Below are 14,224 nucleotides of genomic sequence, written 5' to 3' on the forward strand. Positions count from 1 at the left end.
ACGAAGGTGGTGTCGATGTAGGCGACGTCGACGCCAAGGCCCTCAAACTCGACATTCCCGTCCCAACATCTGCCAAGCCCAACACATTCCCTTCAAAAGAGACCATCGCCGCCACCCTCCTTACCCATGTCCCTGCCGAGAAGAAGAGCGCCCTCGTCGACTTCCTCATTCGGTTGTACTCGGTATACGTCGACCTCCACTTTGCTTACCTTGAGATCAACCCTCTCATCTGTCTCGGTGCATCAGAGAGCAAGAGCGGAAAGGTTGAGATTCACTACTTGGACATGGCTGCCAAGCTCGATCAGACAGCTGAGAGCATTTGCGGACAAAAGTGGGCTATTGCTCGCGACCTCAGCGTTTACGACGGCTCGGCTGTCGTGCAAAAGGGTGGCAAGGTCACTGCCGACCGTGGTCCCCCCATGGTGTTCCCTGCGCCCTTCGGTCGCTCTCTCACCAAAGAGGAAGCATACATCCAGAAAACTTGATGCGTCTACCGGTGCCTTCCCTCAAACTGACTGTCCTCAACCCCGAGGGTCGCCGTCTGGGACCATGTTGCAGGTGGTGGTGCCAGTGTCGTTCTACAGTGATGCCATCGCTGCGTGTGGGTTTGCACATGACTTGCCAACTATGGAGAATATTCAGGTTGCCCCTACCGAGGGCACAGACCTACGAGTATGCCAAAACTCTGAGTGAGTGCTGATCATCATCATTTGTTTATTGTCTGATTAACGCATTCACAGTCGATTTGATCACTCGCGGTACCCCTCGTCCTGATGCAAGATCCTCATCATCGGTGGTGGTATTGCCAACTTCACCAATGTCGCTGCAACATTCAAGGGCATTATTCGCGCTTTGAAAGAGTACAAGCAACAGCTCATCAACTCTGGGGTCAAGATCTTTGTCCGACGTGGCGGTCCCAACTACCAGGTGCGTCCGACTCCGTTCGGTGTTTGTATGCTCCATTCTCAACTCCGCACAGGAAGGTCTCAAGGCGATGAGACTGCTCGGAGAGTCCCTGGGTGTTCCCATCCGTGTCTTTGGTCCTGAAACCCACATCACAGAGATCGTTCCTCTTGCTCTCGGCATCAGTGCAAAGTCGCACTCACCAAAGAGCGTTCCTGCAACTGCCCCTGGAACTCCACCTGCCGCTGCTTCTGGCTCCGTCACGTCCGAACCCTCTGCCGTCGGCACCATCCACCCATCTGGCGAGCGTACCCAACCCGATGACCAGATCGTACACTTTGACACCAGCTCTCCCACTTCCCGACCCAGCTACCGGCCTTTCGATGAACACACCAGGAGTTTCGTCTATGGTCTCCAGCCCCGTGCAATTCAGGGTATGCTCGACTTTGATTACTCTTGCGGTCGCGCTACACCTAGCGTTGCTGCAATGATCTACCCCTTCGGTGGTCATCATATTCAAAAGTTCTACTGGGGTACTAAGGAGACCCTACTCCCTGTTTACACCAGCGTCGGCGAGGCTGTCGCCAAGCACCCTGACGTCGATGTTGTCGTCAACTTTGCCAGTAGCCGATCCGTGCTCGGCAGCACAATGGAGATTCTCAAGGGTGGATACACCGGCATTCGCAGCATTGCGCTCATTGCTGAGGGTGTTCCCGAGAGACATGCCCGTGAGATTCTCTGGGAGGCCAAGCAGCGTAACGTGCTGATCATTGGTCCTGCTACTGTTGGAGGTATCAAGCCTGGTTGCTTCAGGATCGGAAACTCTGGTGGTATGATGGACAACATCATCGCGTCCAAGCTCTACCGTGCCGGTTCGGTTGGTTACGTCTCCAAGTCCGGTGGTATGTCCAACGAGCTTAACAACATCCTTTCCTTTACGACGAACGGCACATACGAGGGTATCGCTATCGGTGGTGACCGTTACCCCGGTACCACCTTCATCGACCATCTCCTCCGCTACGAGGCTGATCCCGACTGCAAGATGCTAGTTCTCCTCGGTGAAGTTGGTGGTGTTGAAGAGTACCGCGTGATCGAGGCCGTCAAGAACGGGCAGATCAAGAAGCCCATCGTTGCATGGGCCATCGGTACCTGCGCCAAGATGTTTACTACCGAAGTGCAGTTCGGGCACGCTGGAAGTATGGCCAACTCTGACCTCGAGACTGCCGATGCGAAGAACCGCGCGATGAGGGAGGCAGGGTTCGTTGTTCCGGAAACCTTTGAGGAGTTGCCGACTGTCCTTCGGGAGACGTATGACGCGCTCGTCGCAAAGGGTGTTGTTGTGCCTAAGCCCGAGAGGGACCCTCCTGTTATTCCGATGGACTACAAGTGGGCTCAGGAGTTGGGCTTGATCCGTAAACCTGCTGCATTCATCTCGACGATCTCCGATGAGCGCGGCCAGGAGCTGTTGTATGCTGGTATGAGGATCAGTGATGTATTCAAGGAGGATATTGGGCTTGGTGGTGTTGTCAGTCTGCTGTGGTTCAAGAGGCGTTTGCCTCCTTGGGCGACCAAGTTCATCGAGATGGTCCTCATGCTCACTGCGGATCACGGTCCGGCTGTTTCTGGTGCTATGAACACGATCGTCGCGTCGCGAGCGGGCAAGGACTTGATTTCGTCCTTGGCATCCGGTCTGTTGACGATCGGTAGTCGGTTCGGTGGTGCTCTCGACGAAGCTGCTGCTATGTTTAGCAACGCGCGGGACACAGGTTTGACGCCGCGGGAGTTTGTTGACAACTCAAGAAAAGCAAACAAGCTTAGTGAGTACCCCTTTTTGGAGTAACTGATACAGTGCTGATACGTAGGGTTTAGTCTCCGGTATTGGACACAAGATCAAGAGCGTCAACAACCCTGATTTGCGTGTTGAGCTTGTCAAGGAGTATGTTCGCAAAAACTTCCCCAGCCACTCATTGCTCGACTACGCGCTTGCTGTGGAAAAGGTGACAACGAGCAAGAAGGATACCCTGATTCTGAACGTGGATGGATGTATTGCTGTGTGCTTTGTCGACCTGTTGAGGGACAGTGGTGCGTTCACGCCAGAGGAAGCGGATGAGTACATCAAGGTAAGATGCCCGGTATCTGTTCGGAGATATTGACTAATAATGATTTGCATTAAAGATCGGTACATTGAACGGCTTGTTCGTGCTTGGCAGGAGTATCGGTTTCATTGGACATCATCTTGACCAGAAGAGACTGAGGGCACCACTGTACCGACACCCTGCAGATGATATCTTTATCAACATGGCAGATGTGAGCCAACCGCGGGTGCTGGGCAGGATGCAGTGATTGATGGTGGATCGAGAAGTTTTCCTTTACTATGTTTTCTCTGTGCTTTTAGTAGATAGTAATTAGACCACACGCAATGCATATTTTTCTCTGTTTCATGGACTTGGCCGTAGCCTTGCGCAGTCTTCGTCAGAGTCATCGCACAGCCACCGGTCCGTATATATAACTGTGTCTCATACTTCGACGTTCGCTGTCAATATTCTACCATGGAGGCCCTACGACTGCAGAAAAAGTACCCAGAAGTCTCGAGAGACGAGATGCTTAATCTCATTAATCGATTCAAGTGAGTGCGCACTGGAGGGGCTGGACAGTCTTGCTGACAACGGAATTCACAGCTCGATATCTACCGACTCACCAGGTCGTGTAGACAAGACCGCAGTTCTTCAAGCTCTGCAAAGCTCTGGTGAAAGCTATGACCAGGCTAGAGAAACGCTCAAGCATGTTAGCGTCGATGCGAGCGGCAAGGTCGAGCTGGAGGACTGGGTTGAGGTGTGTACTCGGAGGATACTCTTGCAGACGGCAACTCAATAGGGTCTACAGCTTAATGTCAAACTACACTCGCAAGCAGCGACTGGAGGTGGTATCAAGACGGCAAAGGGAAAGATGACCGTGCAGGGGAGCAATGCGAATGTCAGCCATACCATCAATGAGGATGAGCGGCGCGAATTTACGAATCATATCAACATGGTGGGCTTTGCGTTTCTCGAAATACTGGCTGTATACTCATGATTCTGTAGGTTCTTGAGAACGATCCTGATATTTCAGGCCGATACCCCATTCCTACCGATACGATGCAGCTCTTTGACGAATGCAAGGACGGACTCGTGCTGTGCAAGCTGATCAATGACTCGGTTCCGGATACCATCGATACGCGTGTTCTCAACAAACCGACGGCGAAGAAGCCATTGAATGCGTTCCAGATGACGGAGAACAACAATATCGTGATTACCAGTGCCAAGGCCATTGGATGCTCCGTGGTGAACATCGGGAGTGCCGATATCCAGGAGGGCAGGGAGCATCTGATCTTGGGGTTGATTTGGCAGGTTATCCGGAGGGGTCTGCTTAGTGGTGTGGATTTGAGGATCCATCCAGAGCTCGGGAGGCTGTGTGAAGAGGGTGAGACCATCGAGGATCTCTTGAGGCTCACGCCTGATCAGATTCTCGTGCGATGGTTCAATTATCATCTCAAGAAGGCCGGGTGGCATAGGCGGGTTAACAACTTTAGCAGGGACGTCAACGATGGAGAGAACTATACTGTGCTGCTCAATCAGCTCGTACCGGCAGAATGCACCTTGGCTCCGCTGCAAACGTCAGATCTTCGAACGCGCGCAGAGCAGGTCTTGTCGAACGCTGACAAGATTGGCTGTCGAAAATTCCTGACTCCCTCCTCGCTTATTGCAGGCAACCCTCGTTTGAACTTGGCCTTTGTCGCTAATCTGTTCAACACCCATCCTGGATTGGACCCGCTTACGGAGGTCGAGAAGACGGACTATGGCGCCGTGGAGGACTTTGATGCAGAGGGTGAACGCGAAGCTCGTGTCTTCACATTATGGTTGAATTCGTTGGGTGTTGAGCCAGGCGTGTTCAACCTCGTCGAGGATCTCAGGGACGGACTAGTCATTCTTCAGGCTTTCGATAAGATTAGCCCTGGGGTCGTTGTTTGGAGACGGGTGTCGAAACCCAAGGAGGGAAGGGGAGCCAACCTTGGCGCGTATGTATCTGGTGGGGCCGTCGGCGAGGAAGATGAAGATGTCGGGATGCAGTCTAAAGGTATGGGCGTAAGCCGTTTCAAGGCTGTAGAAAACACAAACTATGCCGTCGATCTGGCTAGGGGTAGCGGCTTGCATATGGTCGGTATCCAAGGCGCAGATATTGTCGATGGGAACAAGACGTTGGTGCTTGGTTTAGTCTGGCAGCTGATGAGGTCTGTACTGCTCAGCTACTCTTCCGTTGCCGAAACTTACCCTTCACAGACTGAGTATCACCAAGACGCTGACGTCTTTGAGCAAGTCTAGTGGCGGCCGACCTATTTCAGATAGCGAGATACTCAAATGGGCCAATGCTACTGCCGCCACAGCAGCGAATCCCGTTTCTCGGACAAGAAGTATTAGGTCTTTCAAGGATCCTTCTATCTCGACAGGCTTGTTTTTCCTCGACTTGCTAGACGCCATCAGACCAGGAATTGTCGACCCCTCGTTGGTTATTGCAGTCGACGTGACTGGCGACTACGAAGACCGGAGACAAAATGCAAAATTGGCAATATCCATTGCGAGGAAGATGAACGCGTTGATCTTCTTGGTACCTGAAGATATTGTTGATATTCGGCCGAAGCTGGTGAGTCTATAGCGTACTCGTTTGTGTTCGTCCGTTGCTGATGTTGGTGTAGATTATGACATTTGTGGGCAGTCTGATGAGCATTGCAAATGGACAGTGATGTGGAACTTTCTTTTGTATGACGATGTAATGCAGGATAAACTTGAAGTGTACTCAATATCTACTGTAAGGTCACAATACTAGGAGCCTCTTTTTTTAAGGGAGATTATCTGTAACTTCCTTGGACAAAGCCAGACACCTTCCCATTCTCCTTCATGGGGGGTAAAAGCTGCTTTGCAGCTAAGATATAGACTGGCAAATCTGAGTTTGAAGTCCCAGTGGTGTGCTAGCCTAGTACCCAGGGCCGGGGTTCATAGAGGAACACAATTCCAAAAGGATGCCGGCTTGTTGCCAGCAACGGCAGTTGATTTATGGGTGTAGGCCAAACCGGACCTAACTAGGACCTAACTATGTACAAACAAGTCCTAGACTAATTCGGAAGTCGGAGTTTGAATTAATTAATTCCCTGTATGAGCATTGAGGCAGCTTACGCAGTTGTGCTTGCCTTGCCTTCATCTCTTCAGCTTGGCGGGGGTATCTGTAGAAGTGCATAATGTATTTATAAATGTCTGAGCTCATCAAAGGCCCTAATTTATCTGTGAGGCCACCATATGTGCAAGATCATCTTGATGTCTCAGACTGAGCAACACTTTCCGGAGCAGGTGCTCATGGTTGTGCATTCTCAAATGCTTGCATGCATTTGTTTCAAGAATGTGTATCCTTTTGAATGAGCAGAAAGCAAATTTCACCCAAGCAGGAGCAGTTTTTCTCCTGCTACAGCAGTGACAGCAAACAATATCATACAATTTATGTTTGTATGCTATGCCATGCATAACAGAAGAATTATCCCTTTCTTCATGGAGTTTTCAGTCTGTCTAGATGTAATCTGTGTCAATGATCATTCTGAAAACCTGTATTTTAATGTATTACAGTGCGAAGCATGAAAGAAAAAATAAAGGGCTTTACAAGACAGTATATTCAGGGTATTAGAACATATACTAGCATTGATGGAGGATGGGTACCTCTCAGTAGCCCAATATTTAACTTCTCTCTCCTCTCTTTGAATTAATTTAATTAATTCAACTCCCACAAAACCCTACACCTATAAATCAAGTGCCCCACAAGGGGTCTCTGATTTTGGGATTTGGTACACAACGTCGAAAAAAAAATTAACGGCCCTCAAAGCTCAACCTACCTACCATATAATATCATTATGACATCATTATACTATATATGGGATCCTTGTGCCTGCCTCATGCCCCACAGCTTTACCATATCACTCCTGTTTCCCTGTAATCCCTTACCCTCTCCTTCGCTTTCCAGGTCACATCTCATCAACAGTGCAGGCAGGACACAAACATTTTCTGGGTATATATTCCAGTTCTATGCATTGTAGATGATACTAAACCTTCACTTAGTTCTGCACCTGAAAGATGAAACCATGGTTGGTGGGACTGGCAGGTATTAGAATAATATTCAAATTTTCTCGGAATATCATGGTCTGTGCACAGGCAGGAGCAAATAGAAAGTACAAATGAGCTCATATAAGTCTTTTGGATGTTTATATATGTCTGTAGATACTGTAGATGTATATAAAAATAATCTATCCAAAAAAAATTTAGCAGCCCTTTAGGCCCAACCTACCTACCACCAGTGTGTACCAGTCCACAATCCCAGTGACCCCTTGGTGCCTCAGCAACAAGCTAGTGATGAGTCTAAACTTCCATGGCAACAGCAAAACCAAAACTCTAGATGAGTTCATGGCAAATGGCATGTAGCAGCAATAAAGGCTTTGGTTGTTGTGCAAGTGTTTCGGTGCATCTCTGTGCAATGAATTCCTCAAGAATGCAAGTATACACTGCAACTTTTCAGTCAGCGAAGTAGTACCCTTAACGATCAAGTACTAGAAAGCATTGGCTGTAAGCTAGAAAGAGTCTTGATGTACAAGAAGGAACAGAATCCAGTATAACTGGGAATACCGGCAAACCGGGTCCACCAAAAAAATTTTCTATGCTGGCGTCACATCATCTCAAAGTCTTGCACAAAGCAGAAGTGACCTCTTGCAATATCTGAAGGGCATAGTTCATGGATTTTTACACCAGTAAGTGGTCAGAGCAAGATGTTTTATTCAATTCTCAATACGACATTGGTAGGACTCTATAAGCAATGGTATTGTTGTATCAGCAGTGGGTTCCTATCAAAGCCTATTGAAGTCACTAAGAATAACGCTGCACCAGACAATATTGGGAAAGCAAAAATGAGGCTTAGTATTAGCTGAGATGCATAGAACAAGAATACATACTCAGAAAATGTATGTGTCCTGACTGCACCACCTGCACCATCAATGAGGCATGACCTGGAAAGTGAAGGAAAGGAAATTTGGATTGCAGAAAACAGCAATGACATGAAAAAGCTGTGTGGCATGAGCTCAGGCACATTTCGAGGTTCACGAGGTTCAGACTGGGTATAAACCGGGTTCACAAATTTGGACAAGGTTGAACCCTGAACCTGAACCCCCATGGCTATGCTGAACCTGGATCTGGACCGAACCTGAACCTGTGGGTTTGGTTTGGGTTCAGACTGGGTTCACATGGTCCTGCACTGGACTGTGGCCAGACTACCATTGGCAAGATAACAAATACTGTGATGGCAATAAATGAAGACTGTAGTTGAGAAATGAGAAACTGGCAGTAAAATGAGGATAAGATGAGCTGGCGGTGATATAAAGGGGAACTAGTGGCAGAAAAACAATGACTGAGACTGGGCAAGGTAGAAACTGAAACTATACTGAAGTTAATGGCAGTAAAACAAAACTGATACTGATCCTAAGTCTACACAGAGACTATCCTATTCTGAAACTGATGGCAAGATACCAAATACCATGACTGATGATCCTATACTGAAGCTGTTGACCAAAATTCTGTGACAGATGCTACTGGCAGCAATAATGATCCTAATCTGAGTCCATATGGAGACTTAACTACCCTGAACTGAGCTGGGTAAAACGATGGCGATGTAGAAGGTGAAAGCTGATAAAATGATCCTGGCTGATGAAAGTGAAATGATGCTGGCGGATTAAAAAATAAAAGCGAGTTGTAGACATGAAATTCTGTGTATTAGTGCAATATGAGCATACACCAATACTGTTAGAAGAAAAGCCATGACAGCAAGTATAACTTGGAGTGACAGAGTTGTATTATCTATCTTCTAGCAAGTACAAATAGTAACGGTGATTGATAATGTGTGCAGTAACTGTGTCCGATCTAACTGTGTCTGATAACTACTATACTAGCTTTTATATTATGAGTCTGGAATAAATTTAGAATACTTGAAGCAAGTTCTTAGTAAGTCTGTAGTACATAGATTGGTATACAAAACATGTGTTCCTAGAGTTTGAAAGTAACAGCACCCACATGGCTTTACTGCATATAGATAAAGTGATTAGCAAGAATACCACCGATCTCTGGATTTTTGAGCTGCTGTGTTGCTGCAGCAAAGTATATTAAAGCAAGGGTACTGAAGCAGATGTGTGCAGCATTCTCTTGGCCAAATAACAGCCTTAGTAAAGACAGAGGAAAGGTCATGACATTAGAGCTAATTCCATGGAATTGCTATCTGGAACTGCAGAATTGTGGCTGTGCTAGGCAATCAGATTAGATTCTAAATCTGTGAGATCAACCATCAGGTGCCTGGCAGAATTAATGAAAGAAGCATGTAATTGATGTGGGGTACAAGTGGGGAAGGATAATTGGCAGCATTAAGCAACATTGCTGGGATTGAAATGGTATGTTTGTGTGGTGGCTGGGGAATTAGCTATCTGGTAAAATCCACAAATTCTGAGCATACAGAGCCTAGAGGCTCATCACTGGCACTTGCTCCACATGACAACATATTGCCTTGCTTGCCAAGGTCTCTCCAAGTCTATTGCCAGTGCTTATTAATCAGAAGTTGTCATGTGCCATGCAACCACCTGATCCTAGCCAATAGCATCTGGTCCCAGACTATTACAGTTTTTCCCTTATCTTGTCTTATCTTCAGCATTTACCTTCAACTTACTGTATGTGAGTGTACAGTAGAAACACTGAAACGAGTGTTACGGTCAAGATTTAGAGAAACTTGGAAACAGTCCCTGAGTTATGTGTTATGGTTGCCTGATTAAGCAACACGAGACCATACCACTAAGCTACCCAACACTGCTGCAACAAAGTAGTTGCTCTATTGTTCCAAGATTTTTACAACATTACTTACTTTACCTTGAGTACTTACTTAGGAAATTGAAATTCAATAATCCTTTACTTTCTACAACCATTCCTTCTGGTTTATTTCCTATGGCACTGAAGCCTGCAAAGACAAGTGTAAACCCCAAGCCATCAACAGGTCCTTCTAAGGCTCTGATTGAATGAATAAACCATTTGAAGAATCTCTTCAAGCACCTTCCAGACTGCCCAGAATTCCTCCTTGATCCCAACAACTCCAAATACATCTTCTATCTTGATTCAGAAGTTCTATCAGAAGATCCAAGTGGAATGGCAGCCCTATCACGATGCCTCGAGGTCATGTTTGACACTTGGCACCAACCTGATGGTGAAATCAGGCTCACGGAATGAGGACATCGTCTTTCCATTGATCTCATCAAGTTTCTGAAGGAAGTTGTGAAAAAGTACCTGAAAACCAATATCAATCATGCTGTTTTCAAGGAAGCATGGCTTGAGCAGATAATTCGGAGTGCTGTTCATGCAGGTGCCAAGATCCCATCATGCGATGTGCAAAAAAAGCAAAAGGCAGACGTTCTTAGCAGTGAGATTCCAGAGTCTCAGTCCATTCAAACTACGGAATTGGCGCTCAGTACCACAATGGAGTCCGACAGCTTGAAACAGCCTCACCCTTCAAAAAAGGCCAGAAACAGTCCCATCATCATCAATAGTGACTCAGATGACTTTAACTGTGATTTACCCATGCGACCAAATACAAGCCAGCAAGAAGCTAATCAAACAGGAACCTCTGCATCTTCAGAGCCTGCTATGTCTTCACCAGTGGGACCATTTGGAGATTGGAGATGACCTGTTGGTGGCATGCAAAGAACCCTTGGCTCAGTCAGCTGGAAGAAATGGGCTCCAGGAGAGAGGGAATCATTTTTGAAGAGAGAGGCAGTGACATTGGCAGAGCACAGAGAAGAGAAGCAAGAAAGAGAAGTGAGGAAGAAAGATGAAGCCCACAACAGAAAGCGAATGCTAGCAGCTGCTTGGGCTCGATGATTCCGTGCCAATGCAAAATTGAAGAAGCAAGCAGAGGAAGATCATGAACCATCATTAGATGTCAACACAGCACTGATGCATGATGCTGATGCCACTTTTTCATCCCAGGCAATTCCTGATGCTGCTCAGCTTTCTCAGCCTGGAAAAACCTGATGTAAGACTCGCAATGATACTCGAGGTGGTGCTGTTGTTGCCAAGGCAACTCAAATAAATTATTATCATCCTTATCTCTGGATGCACATTGATCAAGTCATGCATGCCATTGGTTGGAGTCTGAGTGCAGCAGTCAAGGTGCTTCAGCATGATTATCCAACACTGTTCTCCAAGTTGAACAAGGGGACAATTTCGAAGTGGACAGCACCAGGGAAAAATGAATGGAGTGAGAAGACTCTTCTCAATGTCCAGAACCATACTGTCCTTGAAGGATCTGGTCGCACTGGTATTCTAGCTGGCTACAAAGACATTTAAGATGCAATCAATGCTACACTCTGAAGTCTATGAGCATCTGGTCCTTTGAATGTCAGCATTAGTCAGTCAATCATGGTCGCAATCATTATGGAAAAGGAACCAGATCTTCTCACTCGATTCAAATGCTCAGAGTGTTTTGTTCGGGACTACTATTCCAGTGTTCTTGAGTGGAGTCTGAGAAAGGCAACATATGCTGCAGCCCATCTGCCTGCTAATGCACCTGATCTCTGTGAACAAGCATTTTTCAGGCTCGTCTATGCCATGAAATGGTATAACATTCCACCAGAGGTGAGCTCTGCTGATAATATATGTTTATTATGACCAAAGCTAACATCTACTAATATCTTCTAGCTTGTTATCAATGTTGACCAAGTCGGGGTCTGGCTGTTGCCAAATAACAGTTACACCTTCCATGAGAAAGGTGCTCACCAGGTTGACATTGTTGCAAAAGATAAGAAGCAGTGTTATACAGCCCTGACTGCAAGCACTGTGAGTGGTGCCTTCCTCTCCTTTCAGCAAGTCTGGGCCAGGAAGACAACAGGATCTCTTCTATCTCATGATGCTCCAAGGATGGCTGATGCTCTTGCACATAGTTTCTATTTTGCCTCTGCTGCAAGTGTAACAAGCCCTTGGAGCCATTTCAGCACACTGAAAACAATGAAGGAGTGGATCATGCACATTCTTATTCCATATTATGAACATGTTCTCACATCTAACCCTGATTACCCAGAAGATTAAAAGTGCATTGCCTTTATTGGTATTTATCCTGTTCATATGAGCAAAGAGTTTACCTCTTACATCTACAATGAGCATCCCTTCATCATTTTAATCTTTGTTCCTGGAAATTGCACAGGAGTCTTTCAGCCAGCTGATGTTGGGTTACAACAGGTCTCAAAACATCATTTAAAACAGACACTTTTTAAATTTCTGGTGAAGCAGCAGCAACTGCAAGTTGCACAGGGGATTGAAGCAGCAGCTGTAAAAATCGTGACAGGATTACTGAAACTCCATGATGCATCTGTAGCAGGGCTTGTGGAACTCTATGACTTTATGAACAGCCCTTCTGGTCACAATGTTGTGAAGAAGGTTAGTAACCAGTAAGTTCCATCATTTCTTCACTGATGATTCTTGCTAGACATGGGAGAAATGCATTGCTAAAGAGTGGTGTCTCTCAGCTGAGTGCCTTACCAGCCATAGAGTGCAAAGTGCACTCAATGATTATCTCAAGAAGGATACAGAGCTCCACACTGAGATTGAGAATAGGCTCGGAATGGTATATGGCATTGACACTGGAGCTGAGGCAGAAGTGGACTTAGACCAAGAAGACGATGCTGATATTCCTATCAGTGCTGTTGTCCATGAAGATCTGGGTATCAGCATCACAGACATTCCATCGGACACTGTCCCAACTGTCAGCAGTGTTCAGAGTGAGGGTGGTAGACTAATTGCAGATGATATTGAGGAAAACATCTTGGAATACAATGACAATGGCAACTCCTGGAAGGATATTGAAAATGGAAGTGTAACACTTGCGGATGATGGCAATGTCAATGGCGACAAATAGTATATTATTAAAAGACACTTTAGAAATTTAATAGCATTTTTTACGATTTTCTATAGAGTAACAGAAAAAATGGGAAACAGATCGAGCATTATGCATTATGCAGTGTAAAATAAGCAACAAAACAGTACCTGTGTTATGTGTTACAGTTTCTACTGTACACTCACATACAGTATCTTAGTGCCAGGACTCTTCATAATATCCATTACTCATCATCCATGCTGTTACCAAGCTAACTCTGGCATTGTACTAGGCATTGTTATTTACTTGTTGTTTTTTTCATGGTTATCTCATGGACATCATATTGTAGTTCTATTATTAGCATACTCAAGCATGTATTTAAGCAGCCTCAGCTGTGGCCTTAAGCCCCAGCTTCAGCTAAGGTTATGCACTTCCAACTCTTACTCTAAAGCTCTGACTTTGTGACTATCTAAGTTCCTCACTGACTATCAATGACTCAGTGCCTACACCTTTGCAGGTTCACCAAATGCAAGTGACTGCCTTGTGTTTGATATTGTTTGTTGAGTTGGTGCATAACATTTAGCTGAAGCTTGTCTTTGGGTGCTCTCATCATTGTTCAATGATGGTGACCACATATTCATGAACTCAGCAGACCAAACTCTTACCATCATTGCCAGCCTCTTAGGCTTTTTGCTCTTCAGAGCTTTCACTTTACTTCATGGCCACACACACAACTGATGACACCAATGAGCTCTGCAGACTCTCTCTCAAGGGTGAGTATTAAGGATGCCCACTGTCCCTATACATATGGCAGATATGGGTGCTGTATATATGGTATCATACCCATACTGTCAGCCCTTTGAGTAACCATTTTACAGTACAGTTTATGGTACAGCATCAGCCTATACAACCCATAGCATAATACGGTTTTATGGCCATAAATACGGGTATTTGCACAAAGGCCCAGGAATGTGTGACACACCTCAATCTTTGACTGGACATTTGTCTGTGTGCTTGTGAGGAAGCAGAATAGACATCATTTTATCTTATTAGATGCTATTGAAGGCTTTTTTTGGCTTCAGTGAATGAAGATAGCCTGTTTCTGTTTGCTGGATGATGTCTGTTCTCTTTAAATAACTCTTTGGCACCACTAATTAGGCTGTCTCAGTTATTAGAAGGTTCATGAAGGTATGTTTTTATTCTTTACAGAAGTCAAGGATCATCTCATAGCTTATATATATGTAATCTGGCAGCCATTCCTTACTGCAACATCCATAATAACCATATGGCCATACCGTACACTGTATCATACCATCAAACATCCCAGGAAAGACCATTACAGTATGATTACAGGATATCC

At 45.9% G+C, this 14,224-nt stretch overlaps 3 protein-coding genes across 3 annotated transcripts; all 3 read left to right on the top strand.

Annotated features, from left to right (window-relative positions):
- EV420DRAFT_1601775 (ATP-citrate synthase-like protein) lies at positions 1–3,346 on the top strand (the record flags this gene model as incomplete). The annotated part of the gene is made up of 5 exons (XM_060475016.1): positions 1–422; positions 781–927; positions 980–2,720; positions 2,773–3,023; positions 3,079–3,346. Coding segments are annotated over 5 exons (2,729 nt in total), but the record flags the coding sequence as incomplete, so codon positions are not given.
- Positions 3,347–5,882, top strand: EV420DRAFT_1345047 (CH domain-containing protein). The gene is made up of 6 exons (XM_060468957.1): positions 3,347–3,529; positions 3,582–3,735; positions 3,787–3,933; positions 3,984–5,170; positions 5,220–5,580; positions 5,633–5,882. Exons 1-6 carry the CDS (start codon positions 3,453–3,455, stop codon positions 5,678–5,680), a joined length of 1,974 nt encoding a protein of 657 aa, XP_060321475.1. The 5' UTR covers positions 3,347–3,452; the 3' UTR covers positions 5,681–5,882.
- Positions 5,883–11,414: 5,532 nt separating this feature from the next.
- EV420DRAFT_1654962 (uncharacterized protein) lies at positions 11,415–12,080 on the top strand (the record flags this gene model as incomplete). Its single annotated transcript, XM_060478826.1, has 2 exons — positions 11,415–11,630; positions 11,694–12,080. 2 exons carry the CDS (start codon positions 11,415–11,417, stop codon positions 12,078–12,080), a joined length of 603 nt encoding a protein of 200 aa, XP_060321476.1.
- Between the last annotated feature and the right edge of the window lie 2,144 nt (positions 12,081–14,224).

This window comes from Desarmillaria tabescens, assembly GCF_030435595.1.
Source record: "Desarmillaria tabescens strain CCBAS 213 chromosome Unknown EV420scaffold_249, whole genome shotgun sequence".
Taxonomy (NCBI): Eukaryota; Fungi; Basidiomycota; class Agaricomycetes; order Agaricales; family Physalacriaceae; genus Desarmillaria; species Desarmillaria tabescens.

Coding starts and splice junctions, on each gene's coding strand:
- EV420DRAFT_1345047 (XM_060468957.1), top strand. CDS start 3,453: ATGGAGGCCCTACGACTGCAGAAAAAGTACCCAGAAGTCTCGAGAGAC. Junction 3,530..3,581: donor AATCTCATTAATCGATTCAA/GTGAGTGCGCAC, acceptor CGGAATTCACAG/CTCGATATCTACCGACTCAC. Junction 5,581..5,632: donor TTGATATTCGGCCGAAGCTG/GTGAGTCTATAG, acceptor ATGTTGGTGTAG/ATTATGACATTTGTGGGCAG.